The following is a 17,782-nucleotide window of genomic DNA, read 5'->3' on the forward strand; positions in this document are numbered from 1 at the left end:
CCCACAGAGGAGAAGAAACCAGCATCAGAGCCATGCGGTGCTCTCACGGGAAAACAAACAGAGGCCCCTGAGCTACGCAGACAACACCCGGCACGCTCCCCTGCACACAGCTGCCTGAGGTACACCCAGCCCACACCAGGGACGCTGAAGCTTTTTACGTGATTCTAGAGGCTCAATTTTCCACTTTTAAAAAGGAAAATGTTAAAATACAACATAAATTGAATCCCTCTTGCAGTTTTTTTCCTTCCAAGATAACAAGTCACCATCAGCAGTTTAGGCTACTTGCTCTAGCTATGTGGAAACTTTTAAAATCAGCACATCCTTAGATAAACGAGTCATTGACATCTGCTTGACAAATAACTTAATATGCAACGTTTTTTGATGACCCAGAACAACATGACTAGCTTACAGAGAAAATCACTTAGAAGTATAAAGTCAGGAAGATATTTGCAATCAGTGCAGCTGGAAATTGACAGATTTTAGGTAAGTTTCCAGAAGCAGCCATTTTGATCTCCTGATTCAATTTACATGACTATGTGGTTCTTATACACATTTAATAAATTATTCAGCAAGAACATGACAAAGGTATATAATACATTGCTTTCCTTGATGTAAGGCTGCTTCAAGCATAAGCACTGGGGATCGTACGGCATCTGTGGAGAGAGAAGGGATCGTCTACTGCCCAGAACCTGACCTTGGGTATCAGTTAACGTCTAGGAATTATTTCTGCACCATCTCAATGTATCTGAGACATCGAGCAAATGCAATTATCCTCAGGATCACAATTTGAAGTTGAGTCACAAGAAGCTTTTAGTCTTGCATGAGTCACGCAGTTCAGACATCTCTCCACAGATACGCCTGGGGCGATGGAGGAATTTTACTGTGGCTTATGTCAGAGTGAGGAACTCTGGATCGGAGCAAGGTAGGACGTGAGCACACAGGGCTTGGAGATGCAGAGGAGAGGGGGACGACGGTTTGATCCCCAGTGTGTGGAGTAAAATAGTTCCATTTACAGCAAAAGGATTTCCCTAAGATACTCAGAAATGGGCTCAGCCCCCACACTGTTGAGCACATACATGGTCGGAGCAGCAGAGAGACTCTGTCTCAGCAACTCCTGAGGAGACAGGACAAGACCAGCTCCTCAACCGTGTCCCCATATTCATCAGCAAGGAACCGAAATCGTGCTTTATGCATATGAAACAGCCAGTATGCCCGCTATTTAAATATTCCAGAGCCATCTCCGCATGAGAAAGCAAAAGGCCCAGAAAGATAACAGCTGCCTTGGGCCACTAGGGCAGCCAAGTCTAAGGAGAAAGCATCATTTTTCTTTGAAGTTTGCAGAAAAACGAGGTTTACCCAGCATCCGGACTTTAAAGGCGCACCGGGGGTGGGGAGGTGCAGCGGGTGTATCTCCTTTAGCCTGGCTGCTAGTACTGGGGGGAAAGAGAAGAGGGGGGTCTGGGTTACTCAGTGAAGAAGGGGTGGGGCCTCTGAATGGGTCCCCATTAATTACACATGATTACAAGGGTGCCCCAGGAAGTACTTGGTCTGCAGATACAAGTTCTTCTGGAACCCCTCACTCAGGAAACTGTATGCAGTTTTACATCTTTGCAGACCTCCGTTACCACCGAAACTCATTTGAGGAGGAGACAATGTAAACTCTAAACAAGAGGAATTGATTAGAATGACGCTGGACAGAAGAGCCCACCGGCCTGTGAAATGAAGCAATGCGCATTTATACCCGGCGCTCTGGGCTCTGCAAATCGGAGATGACAGCATCTGGAAGTGACCAAGGCATGACAAGGGTAAGTACATCATGTCCAAACCCATGTCAGCACTTGCCCGAATAGGGCAGCAGTGGCTCCTGCGTTTGTTCCAAGGCTTCCTTTGTGTGCGTGGGAATCGGAAGAGAGCGGCCACAGTGCGGGGAGCCACTGCCAGCCGAGCAAGTCCAAGCAGGACGCGCCTCTTTGTGCAGCTGCGTGAATCCACACACACAGAAGACGTCCTGGCGTGTGCAACGGCAGCTTCAAGTTTCACAAAACTCATGCGGTACCGTCATCAGAGTAAAATGTTTCTGCTGCCATGTTTGAATAAAGTGCAAAAATTTTTCTGTGCAAAGGAATTACATTGTTCTTAAAAATACTCACATAGGTGTATGTACAATTTTTCCCCTGGCCATCAAACATGAAAAGTCATGATTTCCCATCCTCTGACAATTTTCTCCTCTTCTATCCAGAGAACTATTTATAATGTGGCAAATGTAAATACTGTTAGCTGGAGGAATATAGTTAGTAAAATAAATTCACAAACTAGAGAAGCTAACATGCAAAGACTTACATTGAGTTGATCTTTTTGATCCAAAATTTGATATTTCACATGAAGTCCTCATATGACTCAGGTATGCATTACACAAAATTCTTTTTAAAAATTTTTTTCTTGCTTTTGTGTCATCCTAAAATGTATCAGTCTTGCAGTCTGAAAATTATTTACTAATATAGAATCATTTCATCTTTTCATACCATTTTCTCATTATTAAATATAAAACTGTCACAAAAACTACATTTGAAACTAAGTTATGATGATTTGAACCCCAAATTAACATTTCTAGAGGGAGCAATATTTGGGATAAATATGCATTAGACATCATTACAAATTTGATGAAAAAAGCATTTGTTTGGACATGATATGCCCAGCTATATCCAACCATTAGACTGTTTTTTCAAAGTTTATCTGAACCAGACATTTTACTACGCTTACTAACTTGCCTCACATAGCATGACCATTATCTCATGTGGCTTATAATTCATAGACATTATTCTGAATTCATAGAAATTATTTTCTGTACATCATTTTCACTGACATTTTAAAAATTCTCCTTTTGAGTAGATTCCACTCATGGCATAGCTAATACCTTAAAATATACATATGTGTGTGTCAATATGTAAATTTTTAATGTCCAGTTTCATTCTCAGAAACTCATTCACAGCTTCCACCATGAGGATAGTTTCAGGTGGTGGTTTTCCCTGATTTTTTTGGTCATCTCAACGAAGACTAAGTTCACAGCATAGCTTTTCACTGACATCCTGATGGCTGACAACCCAGGGTCTTGCTGCTGACTGCCTGAGATGAGCTTAAGAGACCTCATGACTGCAGACGGACACAGCACGTTGCAGAAGCCGCATGCACTGCTTACAGCTGGGAGCAGATGCAGCAAATGTGCAAATAAGCTTATTTCCATCAGATGGATATGTCTTAATACAAACGGCCCCAAAAATAAAACTCAGGATCAAGTGTCCATAATCGTATCTGAGACACATATAGTTTCAACATTACCACTGATCTTAAAATTGAAGAACTAAAGCGTGTGTTTTCTAATTACATTTGTTTCCAAAATACGTAGATCACAAACATTCCTGACCACCTTGACAGGCCCTTCTTCCTTATCCTACAAAGAATACAAATCTAGACAGTCCTATTATAGACGCTCTACAGTCTTTAAATAAAGTTTCTTGAGAAACTTTCATTTCTTAAGATGTATAAAACTATATTATTCTTTTTTTGCTTATGGAATAGAATTTAGAAATAAAATAAAATTTAGAAATGGCCTTCACTAGACCTAGGGATTTTCCAGGTAGATCAAAGTACTTTTTAAACACAAGTGGAATTCAATTAATATAATATGAATTGTTGTTAAGATAGCAAGTTACTGCCTTGCTTAACACTGCAGTGTATTTCTCTGTCTGGTCCACATGCATGCAAATACCACATTTTGAAATAATACTCTTTTTTTCACACGTGAGTACAATTGGTTGATGGTGGGGTGTCTAGTCGACTTTTATTTTCTTTAGTGTCATTAAGAGGTGACTCCTTGCGGGCGTGGCACTTGAACACTTGCTTATAAGCCTTCCTGAAGTTTTCGGAGAGAAAGGCATAAATGATGGGGTTCACGGAGGAGTTGCTGTAGGCCAGGCAGTGGGCCGTGATCCTGAAGAAGAAGGAGGCGGGGGTCAGCGGGAACACCCCAAACTCAGCCCAGAGATGGATGACGTGGTGGGGCAGCCAGGAGACTCCGAAGACCACCACCACCACCAGCACCGTCTGCGCCGTCTAGGAGAAGGGAAGGAAGCAGAGGCACTGATTACAACAGAGGAGAAGGGAAGAAAGCAGAGACGCTGATCACAACAGACAGGAACAGCGTTCTAGCTCATGCACTGACAGAGGGAATTTCCTGTACATTTCCTCAGAATCAAGTGCGTCCTAAACCTGCTCTGGGTGTTGACCTTCATGTGGCAGTCACACCCCTAAAGGAGCTATAAGTGTGGCCCGGTGGTCCCCTGTCCACTCTGCCCCTGGAGAGAAGCAATCCCACTGGGATCCATGAATTCAGGGAGGCAGGGTGGAGGGGAAGGAGAGAGAGAAGGAAGGTGCTTATTTTCCCTCCAGCCTCACAACCACGGAGCAGGGACTCCCCGACCAGGAAACCGCTGTGGACCCACAGGTCCTTTCACAGGACAAGCTTGGACCTCCACCCTGCAGGAATGTTCTTATGTTATGCCATGACTTTGCTCTTACTTCCTGTGAGTTAGAACCTGACTGTCACAGCCCACAGTGCCCAGAACATGAGGCTTAAGATAGCAAGTCTTCCAGAAGAGACGCAGGGTAGCTGACTGACTCGGAGAGGAAGTTTGTCCAAGACGCAGGCTGGAAGCCAGGGAACCCGGCAGAGACGGGAGAGGAGATGCTCGGACTTCAGGACGAGGTCGGAGCAAGGGCGGTCAGGGCGCCAGAGACGGGAGTTACACTCATGTTTACTCTGACCACGCGATGGTCAGAAGGTGCCACGGGCCATGCAAAAGCCAAGAGTTTGATGACCTTTGAAAACTGAGGCCACCTCCCTGGGCCTCAGCCTCCTGGCCTGTGACTGGGGTGACCCAACCTGATGATTCTCTGACTGGACCTGGCCCACTTAACACCTTCAAACAGTTCGGGTACAAAGCTGACCGCAGGGTTTCCAGGGCGGCAGGTTTCCAGACTGAGGCTGCCGCACGCACAACACGCAGAGCAGACCAGCACCCCGCTCCCGGATGTCAAGGATCGTCTGCTGTCCGTCCGTTTACCCGTTAGTGTATGGGATGTGTTCCTGATGATTCAGTAACCACCTAGACACAATTACACCTACAAATAGCAAGGAGCACACCCACTGTCCTTCCTAAGGCAGGAAGGCCATTTCTGTGCAGCACAAAATGCATGCTCTCTGGATATTCTGTTTCACTGCTCCTTTCAGGAGGTTTTCACTAAGTAACAAGCTGAGGGCAGAACTACACCGGACAGCTTACAGATAAGAGCCACACTGTATCTGTATCCCTGTAGGGCAACTGTCAGCAGGGTGGCTTTTCTATGGAGGGTTTGTTTCTGTGTATGTCTACCCAAGGTCATTCAAAACCTGCCTTTTATTTTTAGCAGGTCTACTGGTCTTTTCAGAACCATGAGCAAGGTTCCTTTCCTTGGTCTGCCTGTAGCTTTGAAATGTGAGTGACTTAAGATTGTACATAAATCAGGAAAGAATATCAATGGGTACTTACATAAACTTTATCTTTTATCAAATGACGCTCCCAAAAGACTTTAACAGAATGCTTGTTTAATACAATGTTTGTACTCCCCGCTATGTGTCGACAAAGGTTCACTATTTATTTTCTGCCTATTTCATAGGCATCTCAGCCCATCCGAGCTGGTACAGGAGTGGCCTCCATACCAGCCACAGCTTCACACGATGCCAGCACATCAAGGTGTCCAGGGAGAGACACGCATGGCTCCCTCCTCTGTCTCTCTCACATCAGAGGACCAGGACCACGGAACTGGGAAGACATGGGAGGGATGCAGAAAGACATCCACCCACGGAACAGTGCCCTCACCCACCCCCAACTCAGAAAACATGCACCTGGAACACACCACCTCAAGGTCAAGATCTGGTCAAAATAACCCACTGTACTAACAAAATAATGGCTGAGCACCAAAGAATCAATGCTTTTGAACTGTGGTGCTGGAGAAGACTCTTGAGAGTCCCTGGGACTGCAAGGAGATCCAACCAGTCCATCCTAAAGGAGATCAGTCCTGGGTGTTCTGATGTTGAAGCTGAAGCTCCAGTACTTTGGCCACCTGATGCGAAGAACTGACTCATTGGAAAAGACCCTGATGCTGGGAAAGATTGAAGACGGGAGGAGGAGGAGTCAACAGAGGATGAGATGGCTGGATGGCATCACCAGCTCAATGGGCACGAGTTTGGTGAGAAACAGGGAAGCCTGGTTGCTGCAGTCCATGGGGTCGCAGAGTCGGACACGACTGAGCAACTGTACAACAACCGCAGACCTGGGTTTGCAGCAGGTCAGCGAGCCATCGTTATGCAGCACTTCATGAAAATTCAAGTATCGGGGTCTCACGGCCCACAGCGCTGCTTCCACAGGTCGTGCGGATGACGTACCCACCCAGGAACCTGCCTTCCTACATAGATCATGAGTGCTTGAAGAATCAGTGAAGAATTCTGCAGAAGCCACAACAAAAGCAAGCGACCTCTCCCACCTCCAGGAGAAGGCTGAGGAGCTTCCTCGGTGCTGACCGCACCCGGGCTGACCCACACCGCCTCCTCGGAAAGGTTCCAAACCTGCTTCTGCTCTTCCCCTTAGAAAAGTCAGTGAGGAGACGAGGCCCTCTGTGGGGATGGGGGCTATTTTCATTTCTTACAGTATCATTTGCCTGAATCACAAATGGGTTTACACCCAATGCATCGCCTACGTTCCCGTCTGTCCATGTAGCGTGCAGGACCACAGCATCACCGTTGGATAGGGAAGAAGCCCTCGTTGAAGGTTATGTGCCAAGTCTCTGCATGAATTCTTATACCTAAGGTTGGGCCTTTTATTAGCCTGCCTTCTTTTTACTTCTTGCACTGAAAGTATCTGAAAAATAGTAATTTCTCCTCTTCCTCTGAGATGCTCTTTTTCAAGCCATCTGAGACATCTGAATTTTTTTTCCTTCAAAGAATTTTGCTCATAATCCATCTAATGGAACTTGGCAGGGAAGGAAAAAGTGACTAAATGATGAGACTGATGAGAAACATTTTGTAAATTGTACAAATGACAGCCAAAAAGCTTGTTGAGTTACTCCAAGCCAGATGGGGGAAAAGAGCAGCTGTTAAAAGAACCTCATGGTTAAGAAGGTACCACGAGGGTCTCACATATACCTCCCTATTACCAGGAACCATCCTGGGGAAGTCTACCCGACTGGGAAGTCTTCCAGAAATTGTTAAGAATCTTATTTTCCTATCTGATCAGCCTTGTGCCAGAAAACATTTCTCTAGGTCCAGCCAAGCCTAGTGTTAATCAAGGCTGGGCTCTGTACTGTGGTCAGTACTATTTTGGCAAAGAAAAGCACACTCTTCTTCTCTATTTTCCTCCAAACAGGCAGGAGAGCTGTTGAGCAAGTTTGTGTTGAACCTAACCCTCCACCCCAAGAGCGCTACCAGCCTTCAAACGAAGTGGAGCCCTTATGGATGGACACAGCACAGGGGAAGGGGCCCTATGCAGCCACTGAGGCGGGAAGCCAGAAATGGGTACAGCTGAAATGAATAAACCTCCAAGATCTTCTCACATCACTCCATGATCCATCAGAAACTGAGTGTGTACACACCCAGGAACACTCTTTTCTGCCTGGACCCAGAGCAGCATCAGCGGAGCCGACCCAACCTCGGCCTCCAGGCGGAGACGGGCTGGCTCTCCACCCTGGGCCCTCCCCTCCGTCTCCCCGTTCCCTCTTCCTACCCTACTCCCTACACATGTCTGCTAGCCTTTGCCTAGACCCAGGTACATGCACATACACAAACTATTTATTCTATGCAAACAAGGAAGTAATTAAATACATCAAAAGAAATCTGACATCTGTTCAGTGGTTATTAAGGGTCAGAGGTTGTGAGAATAGAAGAGGAAATCTTCCCTCCTCCAAATGTTGAGAACTTCTCCCGTGGGAAGAATTGCATTTACATATACATTCCCTGGTGGCTCAGCCAGTAAAGAATCTGCCTGCAATGCAGGAGACCCTGATTCAATTCCTGGGTCAGGAAGATCCCCCGGAAAGGGAAAGGCTACCCATTCCAGTATTCTTGGGCTTCCCTGGTGGCTCAGATGGTAAAGAATTTGCCTGCAGTGCAGGAGACCTGGGTTTGATCCCTGTGATGGGAAGATCCCCTGGAGGAGGGCATGGATACCCACTCCAGTTTTCTGGCCTAAAGAATCCCCATGGACAGAGGAGCCTGGTGAACTATGGTCCATGGTTGCAAAGAGTCAGACACAACTGAGCGCCTAAGCACATATAATATATTCCCTCGCATGTGAGTGTCTTGTGCTTCCCTAGTGACTCAGACAGTAAAGAAGCAGCCTGCAAAGTGGGAGACCCAGGTTTGATCCCTGGGTCAGGAAGATGCCCTGGAGAAGGGCAGAGCAACCACTGCAGTATTCTTGTCTGGAGAATCCCATGGACAGAGGAGCCTGGCGGGCAACAGTCCACGAAGTCACAAAGAGTCGGAATGACTGAGCAACTAACACAACAACAATACACATGCCTCACACACACACACACACACACACACACACACACATGTACACATATACATATAAAACCAAACAATGTAAATGTTAAAATGCTCACTAATCTTTCAGTTCAGTTCAGTTGCTTAGTCGTGTCCAACTCTTTGTGACTCTAGGGACTGCAGCCCACCAGGCTCCTCTCTCCGTGGGATTTTCCAGGCAAGAATACTGGAGTGGGTTGTCATTTCCTTCTCCAGGATATGATCTGAGTAAGAGGTAAATTAATCCCAATTTGTAAAATAGCTTTCCCTCAAACTGGGTTTGAAACATAATAAATTGCAGGGTGTTAGATGCTGTCAAACTCTTCAGGGGAAGCTTGTGGGAATCGGGATTCAGGGGAGAATGAGAAAGACAATTAAAGATGGGCTGGACCCCCCTGAGGCCGCTCCCATCTTCAGTTCTGCCCCCAGGGGGCCAAACCAGCACCCGACTGGGAGGAAGAGAGCAGAGCACAGCAACTGCTGCGAGGCTTCAGGGAGGGATACAACAGTACTCGCTCAAAAGATAATTAAGACGGGCCTCCTGGCTCCACATCAGAGACGGTAAATACACAATAAAAGAAGTGTGTCTGCTAAGTCTCTTCAATCGTGTCTCTGCGACCCCATGGACTGTAGTCCGCCAGGCTCCTCTGTCCATGGGGTTCTCCAGGCAAGAGGACCGGAGCGGTTGCTGTGCCCTCCTCGAGGGAATCCTCCCAAACCAGGAATGGAACTCGGGACTCCTGCACTTGCAGGTGGGTTCTTTACCACGAGCACCACCTGCTCAAGCAAACTGTGGGTCCAGCCACCTGACACCCTGTCCCAGTCACCCACAGCACACCTTCTCCAGAGGCTCAGAATCCAGAAGACACACCTTTCGGCCCCTCCCCAGACCTCCGCCCACGTTCTCAGGCAGCTCAGTCACCTGCCCACCCTCAGCAGCTGACTCTCCATGTCTCCTCTCTGCCCAGGGCTAAGATGTTCATTTCAAATCGCCGAACCCAGGAACCATAATTTCACAGGAGGATGCAGGAGAGCTAAGAGTATACATTAAACCAAGCTCCGGAAACGGCACAGAAAATGTAAACCCATGAGTTTTACCTTTTTCTTTGATGCCTCTGACTTCTTTGACACGTTCTTCAACTTTTTATGCAAATGGTTAAGGACCTGAAAAACACAGACAGATAAAATCGGTTTGCCTCAGACCGCACAATTCATTGTCCACTTTGCAGTGACATTTCCTGATGTTCTGCAAAGGGAAGACCATGGTTTACAAAATCACGCAAGCTGCAATTCACATGAGCTGGTGGAGTAATGACGACTGTGGATTGCCATGAACATCTGGTCTTCTAATCACCTGTGTCTGGAGCACCTGTTGGCAGAGCTCTGGTGCAGGTAGCTCCAAGGTTTCTTCCAGAAAGACCCACTCCGCTGCCCATACCTGCATCCCCGCTGGCCTCCCTGCCACCTGGTTTCCCCTAAGAGTCTACATTTCCACAATTCCAGGTCCCTGCTACATGTTAAATCCTAGATGCGTGGGAAAACTACAGACTGCCTTCCAACACGCTGATAGCTGACAGGCCACCTTTCTGCAAGGTTCTACAACTAATGGCCCATCAGGGAGGCTTCCAAGGAGACACTTGTTTCCTTCCTTAGAGAAATTAGTTTTGTCTTCTCTCGCCAGAGTCATACTCAGGAGAAATGATGTGAGACACTGGGGTTCCACACAAGAATTTGCACCATAAGCCATACAACAGGGTCGGGATGGTGGTACACACTCCAGGCAGGTCTTGAGTTCATTCTTATGAGTGAAAAACCTAAGGACAATCAGCTCAGGGTGACTAAGGGCTTGAGACTGCCGGTCAATTGCTCAGTTGAGTCCCTCCAAACACTGGAAACAGTGTTCCAGCCACCTCCCTGTCCCCCTGGAGCACCACAGCATGGAAATAATTTAATCAAATTGAACATATTACGAAAGCTGCTCTGTCTGGGCAGATGCAACCCTCCGGAGTCACTGGGCACTCCCTGATCGAGAAGCCATGGGATTTATCCACCACTTCACAATTCCCTGGGCTTCCCTGGCGGCTCAGATGGTAAAGAATCTGCCTGCAGTGGGTTCGATGCCTGGGTAGGGAAGATCCCCTGGAGAAGGCCATGGCACCCCACTTCAGTATTCTTGCCTGGAGAATCCCATGGACAGAGGAGCCTAGTGGGCTACAGTCCCTGGAGTCACAGAGGCGGACATGACTGAGCGACTAACACTTTCACTTCACTTTCACGATTCCCTACCCCCGAAAAGCAGCTGTCATGGGGTGTGAATTTCTGACTCCAAACTCCCAGCCCTACCGAAATACTGCTCACTTCCCACAGGGGCTCAGCATCCTCCACAAGACAAGCCTCTCACTTACTATGGGGACATCTGGGGTCACTCTCAGTACAGCAACAATGGGCCCATCTACTGTCCTGCCATCAGCAACTGGGGTATTAAAAATCAAATGGAAGAGAACGACAGAAGGGAGGCTTGTGCAGGAACAAACGAAGAGGACTTTCAAGAGGGAGGAACGGGCTGGACAGGGCCCCTCCCGGCGAGGACCAACCGGGCCAGGTTCCTTGGGGACAACCTCCCCACCGCCAGAGGAGGACTCCAGTCACTGAAAGAAAGGGAGAGATGGCAGGCAGCGTCAGCGAGGGCTGCCTGGAGAGGGCCCCACGTGGAAAACTGAGATGTTACCTGCTATGTTACCGGGCCGGGGCCACTCAGTCCTTCCACAGACTCGGGGGTCACATCTCATAACTACGAAACGCCTAAGGAACGTAGTGGAGCGGTCCACGGAGGAAAAGCCCAAGCATGTTTCTCCTGGCTCTGTTCCACTCCATGAGTGCACACTACGGACCCACACTGACACGTGTGACGGACCCCACGAAGGTCTGGCCATCAAAGGAGGAAGGGGTATGACTGCGTTTCTCGGGAAGCTGATGACGTGGTGAGCGGGCACTTCCCCGTCACTCGTGCTTTCAGAAGTGTGTGCAGGAGGCCCACACCCGTCCTGGCACAGGTGCGGGAACCGGGCAGGTCACGAGTTCATCTGGTGTCAGGCCAAGGAGGGCCCAGGAGAAGCACCCCCCCGAGGGCAGAGTGAGCCAGTCCCACAGCAGCAGTGGGCGCCCCAGACTCACCCTCCAGCCCCGCACTCTGGGTCTCCGGGGAGGGCAGGTGCAAAGGACCTTCCACTAAACTCCTGTCAGTACAGAAGGCAGCTCTGGAATGCAATTCCTTTGTTAACTTCAAAAAAAAACAAAACAAGAAAAACACTGTGATTTTATATGTCTTTTGATCTGGGCCTTGGGGTAACAACCAATCTTGAATGTAACATTTAAGTAGTGAAACCCTTCCATGCAAAGCAGTGACTGATCAAAGGAAAGCAACTGAAGTCTTTAATCTTTACCTTTTTTCAAGCCCTAGAATGAATATGCAAATATTACTTTGAATTTCAAAGAAATTTCCAGTTATGCTTAAAGGCAAACCATTTCCATATTTTAAAAAAAAATCCCAATGATCATGTATTTACTGAATTTTTTAATTTAGAAACTTCACCTTAGGTGTGACTTTTATAAATTCTCAAATGACAGAAATGTAGGCTGGTTTCTTCCTAGAAGTTTATCTTGTTGTTTCCATTAAAAAGACCTGAATTTCCAAAAGACCAAAGACTTTTGGGAAACAAAGGAAGAATATGCTTCAAGCATAACCCATGTAATGATGAATGAAAAGCCAAACACTTTAAGAATCTCTGTAGTCTCAAGGCCCATGCCCCACAGGCCCGCATCCCCCAGGGGGCTAGGAAGCCCTGCATGGAAATCCTTCCTGAATGCTTTACCAGCTTCACAATCTCAATCAGCTGCTTCACTCCTCCAAAACCCTCTATCCTTATCAATAAAATATGCACAGTGGCTCCAACCCACTGGGTCGCCTGCAGATCAAGTGACATAGTGCACACTGGAGACCTCTGCCCTGTGCAGACCAAGCTTTGATTTGCTTTTGCTAGAAGCAAAGGGAATAAACCAGCCATTTATCAAAGAGCTAAGCTACAGTGATTCCCAATTTCCTGCCTTTACTGCATCTCTTTATGCACAACCCTTTGGTGCAGGACATTCTTTCAGATCATATCCAAAAACATTACCATTCAAAATAGACACTGCTCTAGATAGATGACCTGGGGGAAGGGCAAACAAAACCAGGTGGCTCATAGTCCACATTTCTGCTGGGGGGTGGGGGGGAACTATGAGTGGAACATAAGAACTGATTGCTGTTCTACTTCACCTGATTATTCACAGACCTAGAATCACAGGCTTATCAGAAAGAAACTGAGAAACAGAGAGAGAGAGAAGATAAAATGCAGCAGAGCTCAGAATTCGGTCACGGAAGTATTTCTCTAGTGGCGATGGTATTGGGGAGGGTGTGTCAGGGAGAGGGGATCTCACCCAATGCACTGCATCTCCTGATTACTAAGCAGATATGGTGGCTCAGACAGCAAATAATATGCCTACAATGTGGGAGACCCATGTTTGATCCCTAGGTGGGGAAGATCCCCTGGAAGGGGGAATGGCTACCCACACCAGTATTCATGCCTGGAGAATTCCATGGACGGAGGAGCTTGACCAGCTACAGTCCATGGGGTCGCAAAGAATCAGATATGACTGAGTGACTAACACACACAAACAAGTTGTGTAAAAGATTTAAGACTTTTAGATCAGTACAAAATCTTCAAAACCATGTGTTATTAATGAAAGAGAACGTGATTGTGCTGAGCTGGGGGGAAGGGCACTGCAGAGAGAAAGGAGATGCGGGGTAGGGGGACCAGACGCGTGTCAGCTGTGTGTCTCCCAGCGGAGGCTTTAGACCTGCCACCTGAACTACTTAATATTCTTCACCTCCTCCTAAAAGGGCTGAAATGAGGAAACGGCAGCAGCAAACCCATCCATCCAACGTTCTGTGGAGAATCCGCGAGGAAATACTTCTGACCATTTGGATTTATGACGCCTAATTTGTGTTATGAAATAAAATTCAAAGCTCTGTGGCCAGGAGCAGCGGTTTCACAAAGCCGGTCCTGGCCGGCGCCCCAGCCCCGTGCACCCCGCGGGCAGGGAAATCCCCCTATCCGACCCCAGTTGAGGGCTGCGGAGGGGCGCGCGCGGGCCCTCCATCCAGCAAAGGGGCCCGCTCGGCAGGACCTGGCACTCGCATAACGCTGCGGCCACGCAAGCAATCAGGCAGGCTGAGCGGGCTACAAGGCTAAAACCTCCTGAGAAGTGGGCGTTGAACTCCGCCTCCTCTGGGGACAACCTCAGGGCCCAGGGCTTGCGGGGGCCAGGACGGACGCCCGGATCTGCAAACTTTCCCGGTGTCGCCCAAACTCCAAGCAACTTGCGCACAGCATCAAACCCGTGAGCCCAAGCCGCGGCCGGAGGAGGCGATGGCTCGGGCAGAAAACTCGCGGGGGACGAGGGAAAGGGGGCGGGGCCCCGGAGGGGTGCGGGGACAGAGGAGCCGCCCCGGGCCCGCGGACCCGCCCGGCGCCCCGCACCTTGGCGTAGCAGAAGCAGATGAGCAGGAGCGGCAGCAGGTAGCCGAAGACAAAGGTGCACACCACGTAGGCCTTCTTGTGGCGCTGGTTGGGCCACTGCTCCCAGCAGAAGGTCTGGTTGCTGACATCCCGGTGGAAGAGGCGCTGGTGGTAGGCCACCGGCGAGGCCATGGCGATGGACAGAGCCCAGATGAAGCCCACGCCCAGCAGCGCGTTGCGGGACACCCGCAGGGCGGAGGAGCGGCGCGAGTGCACGATGGCCACGTAGCGGTCCACCGACATCGCGGCCAGCGTGAAGATGCTGACCAGCATGGACACGGTGAAGAAGTAGTGGATGAACTTGCAGATGAAGGCGCCCAGCACCCAGGTGGGCAGCGCGTACACCGTGGCCTGGAAGGGGATGCAGAAGAGCAGGTAGGCCAGGTCGGCGATGCTCAGGTTGAGGATGAACAGGTTGGTGGTGCTGCGCGGCTTGCCCGGCTTGCTGCGCGCCAGCACGGTGATCACCAGGCTGTTGCCCAGCACGCCGAGCGCGAAGATCAGGCCGAACACCACCAGCGTGACGAAGTTCTCCACGCCGATGCCGAAGAGCGGCCTGGGGTCCGGGGTCGGGGGCTCAAGCCCGCTCGCGTTCCCCTCGCTGAAGTTCCCAACCTCCAGCTCCATGGCGCGCAGGGGGAGCCTAGGTTGCGCTGGCGAAGGGCGCCTGCCGGGGAAGGAGGGGCTACGGGTGACCCAGCTCAGGGCACTCAGAACCCAGGCGCCCGGGCCGAGTGGCACCGTCTTTTCGGACGGGGCCACCTGGAAGAGAACGCAGACGGGAGCCGGAGCTGGACCTTCCCGCACTCACAAGGCTGTCCCAAGAGCTCCGGGCGTCCGCTTATCGGCCACCGAGCCGGGGACGAGGGACCGGCCGGCGCAGCCCTGCGGGAAGAGAGAGCTCTCTCTGCTCCTTACCAGCTCCGCGCCCCTGCAGGTCGTTTTCCTCGTCCCGAGAGGCTGCGGGCGGCACCTGTTGCTCCGCGCGCCTTCCTTCTCGCGGAGCTCCGGGGACACTGCCGGGCGCGCAGCAGAGCAGCGCGCGGTTCGTGGAGAGGGCTCGCCGCGCCCCCCAACTGGCCGGCTCCGCTTTCCCCTCGTAGTTTTTGGTCAACCGGACGAGCGCTCTGTCTGCGCCTTCGCCGTCGTCCGCAGGGTGCCGCTGAGATGTAGCGAGGACTCAGCCGGGCTGAAATCCGCGCTGCCCGGGGGTCCCCCCGCCCCCCGGAAGTCGAGGCTCGCGCAGGGACTGGACGAATCCTAATGGGGTGGGTCGCCGCCCACCGCCTCTCCGAGAACAGTCGCGCGCTCTTCTCTGCGCACTGCGGACCTGTCTGCGTCCAGCGACCGCAGCAGCCGCCAGGGTGCAGCCCCCGCCGCGACCCCGGCGAGCAAGGCTGTGCGCGATCAGGGCGTGCTGGGCGGGGAGACGGGCGGTGCGCAGGCCTCCTCCTCTATCTAAACCGTTCATCCCTTCGCTCCAGGGCTGGCGGTCGCGGAGCGCGCTCCCCGCCCCAGGAATGAAGCCCAGAAACCAGTGATTGGCCCTGCGGCTACCTGGGGCTTTGTAAAATCCCTGACCCCACCTCCACCCTGCCGGCTGCTAGGGAGGGAACTAGGGTGGCCTGTTTGAGTTTTCTTGATAAACGTGGGTAAGATGAAAGGGGAAGATGCCCTGTTTACATCGTCCAACTTTATATCAGTTTTGCCTTATGTTACTCATCCGAGTGACATACACAGAAGGCGCGAAATATTTGTAAAATGAAAAGAACAGATTTCACTTCACTGCTGTGGATCCGCCGACAACAAAAGAGGTGTTTACGTCTCGAAGTGTCAGTAAGCGTTACATGCTTGCCGGTTCGCAGTTAAGGCGCTGAAATTGATCCCTTCAATTCGCAGTGTTTACACGATCTGTCTATATTCCCTTTCAAGTATCCCCATACCTCCCACCATTCTCCAGATGACGCCCGAGTGTCCACTAGGCGCTGGACGCCGTGGCTGAGGGGGCGGGGAATGCGGTGGGGAACAGGGTACAGTGTCCCCCGGGGCAGGTCTGTGAGGGAAGTGCGCACCTTGAGGCAGGTCTGCCCTGGCACCAGAAGTTTAGGGAGTAAGTAGGATTTGATTTCTCTTTGACTCTACGTGGATAGTTGTCTTCTGCTTCATTTCCAGAAAGATTCTGATGCAGTTCATCGAACACCTGCTGTATACCAGGCATCTTACCTGCATCCTTTGCTTCCTTTAATGCTGGCAGTTCCCTTCTTGTTGTGTCCACACCCATTTCCCAGAGGACGAGATTAAGTAGCTTACCAAGTATCTTGGTAAAGCAAGAACACCCTTGCCTTCCCTAAGAGGATGGCTGGGCCTTGTTCAGTTGTCTTATCCATGACCCTCAGGGCCAGGGGGCCCTCTGACCTGCACTGTCACGGTGACGGTGTCCTGTGCTGCCGGGAAGTTGTTTGTAATTAGATTTGGGGGAGGGTTTTCTTATTATTATGAACTATTTTCAACATGGAACAGATATTATAAAACTGTATGCAGTACTAATGTGCCCATCAAAAGCAGCTTGGAATCATAAAAGAAATTATCAATAAAATTGAAAGCACATTTGTATTCTTCCCCAATCACAACCTTCGCCCTCACCCCAACTCTCCAGATAACCTAAGTGTTTCATCTGTTGATCATTTATTTATACATTTATGGCATATGCATATGTTCCTAAATACTATTCTGTGGAGTTTTGCTCTTATTTTAATATTATATGGCTGGGGTTATATTTCCCTTAATGTGTACTTTGTTATTACTGTAAATATACCAACATTGTTGCTTTTCATTGGCCTGCTCAACCTTTTTCAATCTCCCTATGCCCTGTGATTCCCTGATATCTCTTGGAAACAGCACATAACTGAGTTACTCTAAAATCCAACTTAATAAGTTCAAGTTTTTTTTTACCTGGTGAATGTAATCTGTTCACATTTATTGTTATAATAATTTTTATAACTCTAAGTTTTAACATTTTATTTTATACTTCCTATTTTTTTTCTATTTCCGTGCTTCTTTTCCTCCTCTTTTTTGTCATACTTAGGATTGCATTTGAAGGTGGCTTTTCCCCTTTAATTGGAAGAAGAAAGAATGTGGTCTGTTTTTATTCTTTTACTCGTTACCCTTCAATGACTGCTACTTGCCCAAAACTATTTTAGGTTCTGAAAACAGAAAGGAAAAAAAAAAAAAAAACAAAGCCAGGTTCCTTATTTCATGGATCTTATCTTTTATTATGCATAAAAGAGATGGATGCAACTCCCTTCCCTAAAATGTACCTTTTACATTCTTCTTTCCAAAGACCACACTGCGGGCTGGTGGTGGAGAGTAAGTTTAAGGTGGAGAAACCTGACAGCCACGGCCTCAGGCAGGTGACCAAGCAGATGCTGGGGGAATCTGGTAAAACCCAGAGTCAGGACAGAGGTGGTGGGCTCGGATCCATCAGTGTGGCTCTGTCATCACCCTGCGTGCACCCAGCATCGTGACAACAGAAGGCACGGGCCCCACA

The 17,782-nt window shown here is 49.4% G+C and overlaps 1 protein-coding gene across 1 annotated transcript; it reads right to left on the bottom strand.

Annotated features, from left to right (window-relative positions):
- Positions 1 to 540: 540 nt before the first annotated feature.
- GALR1 (galanin receptor 1) lies at positions 541 to 17,188 on the bottom strand. The gene is made up of 3 exons (XM_027526012.1): positions 14,197 to 17,188; positions 9,716 to 9,781; positions 541 to 4,110 (listed from the first exon to the last, which is right to left on the bottom strand). Exons 1-3 carry the CDS (start codon positions 14,860 to 14,862, stop codon positions 3,793 to 3,795), a joined length of 1,050 nt encoding a protein of 349 aa, XP_027381813.1. The 5' UTR covers positions 14,863 to 17,188; the 3' UTR covers positions 541 to 3,792.
- Positions 17,189 to 17,782: the final 594 nt, after the last annotated feature.

This window comes from Bos indicus x Bos taurus, chromosome 24 (assembly GCF_003369695.1).
Source record: "Bos indicus x Bos taurus breed Angus x Brahman F1 hybrid chromosome 24, Bos_hybrid_MaternalHap_v2.0, whole genome shotgun sequence".
Taxonomy (NCBI): domain Eukaryota; kingdom Metazoa; phylum Chordata; class Mammalia; order Artiodactyla; family Bovidae; genus Bos; species Bos indicus x Bos taurus.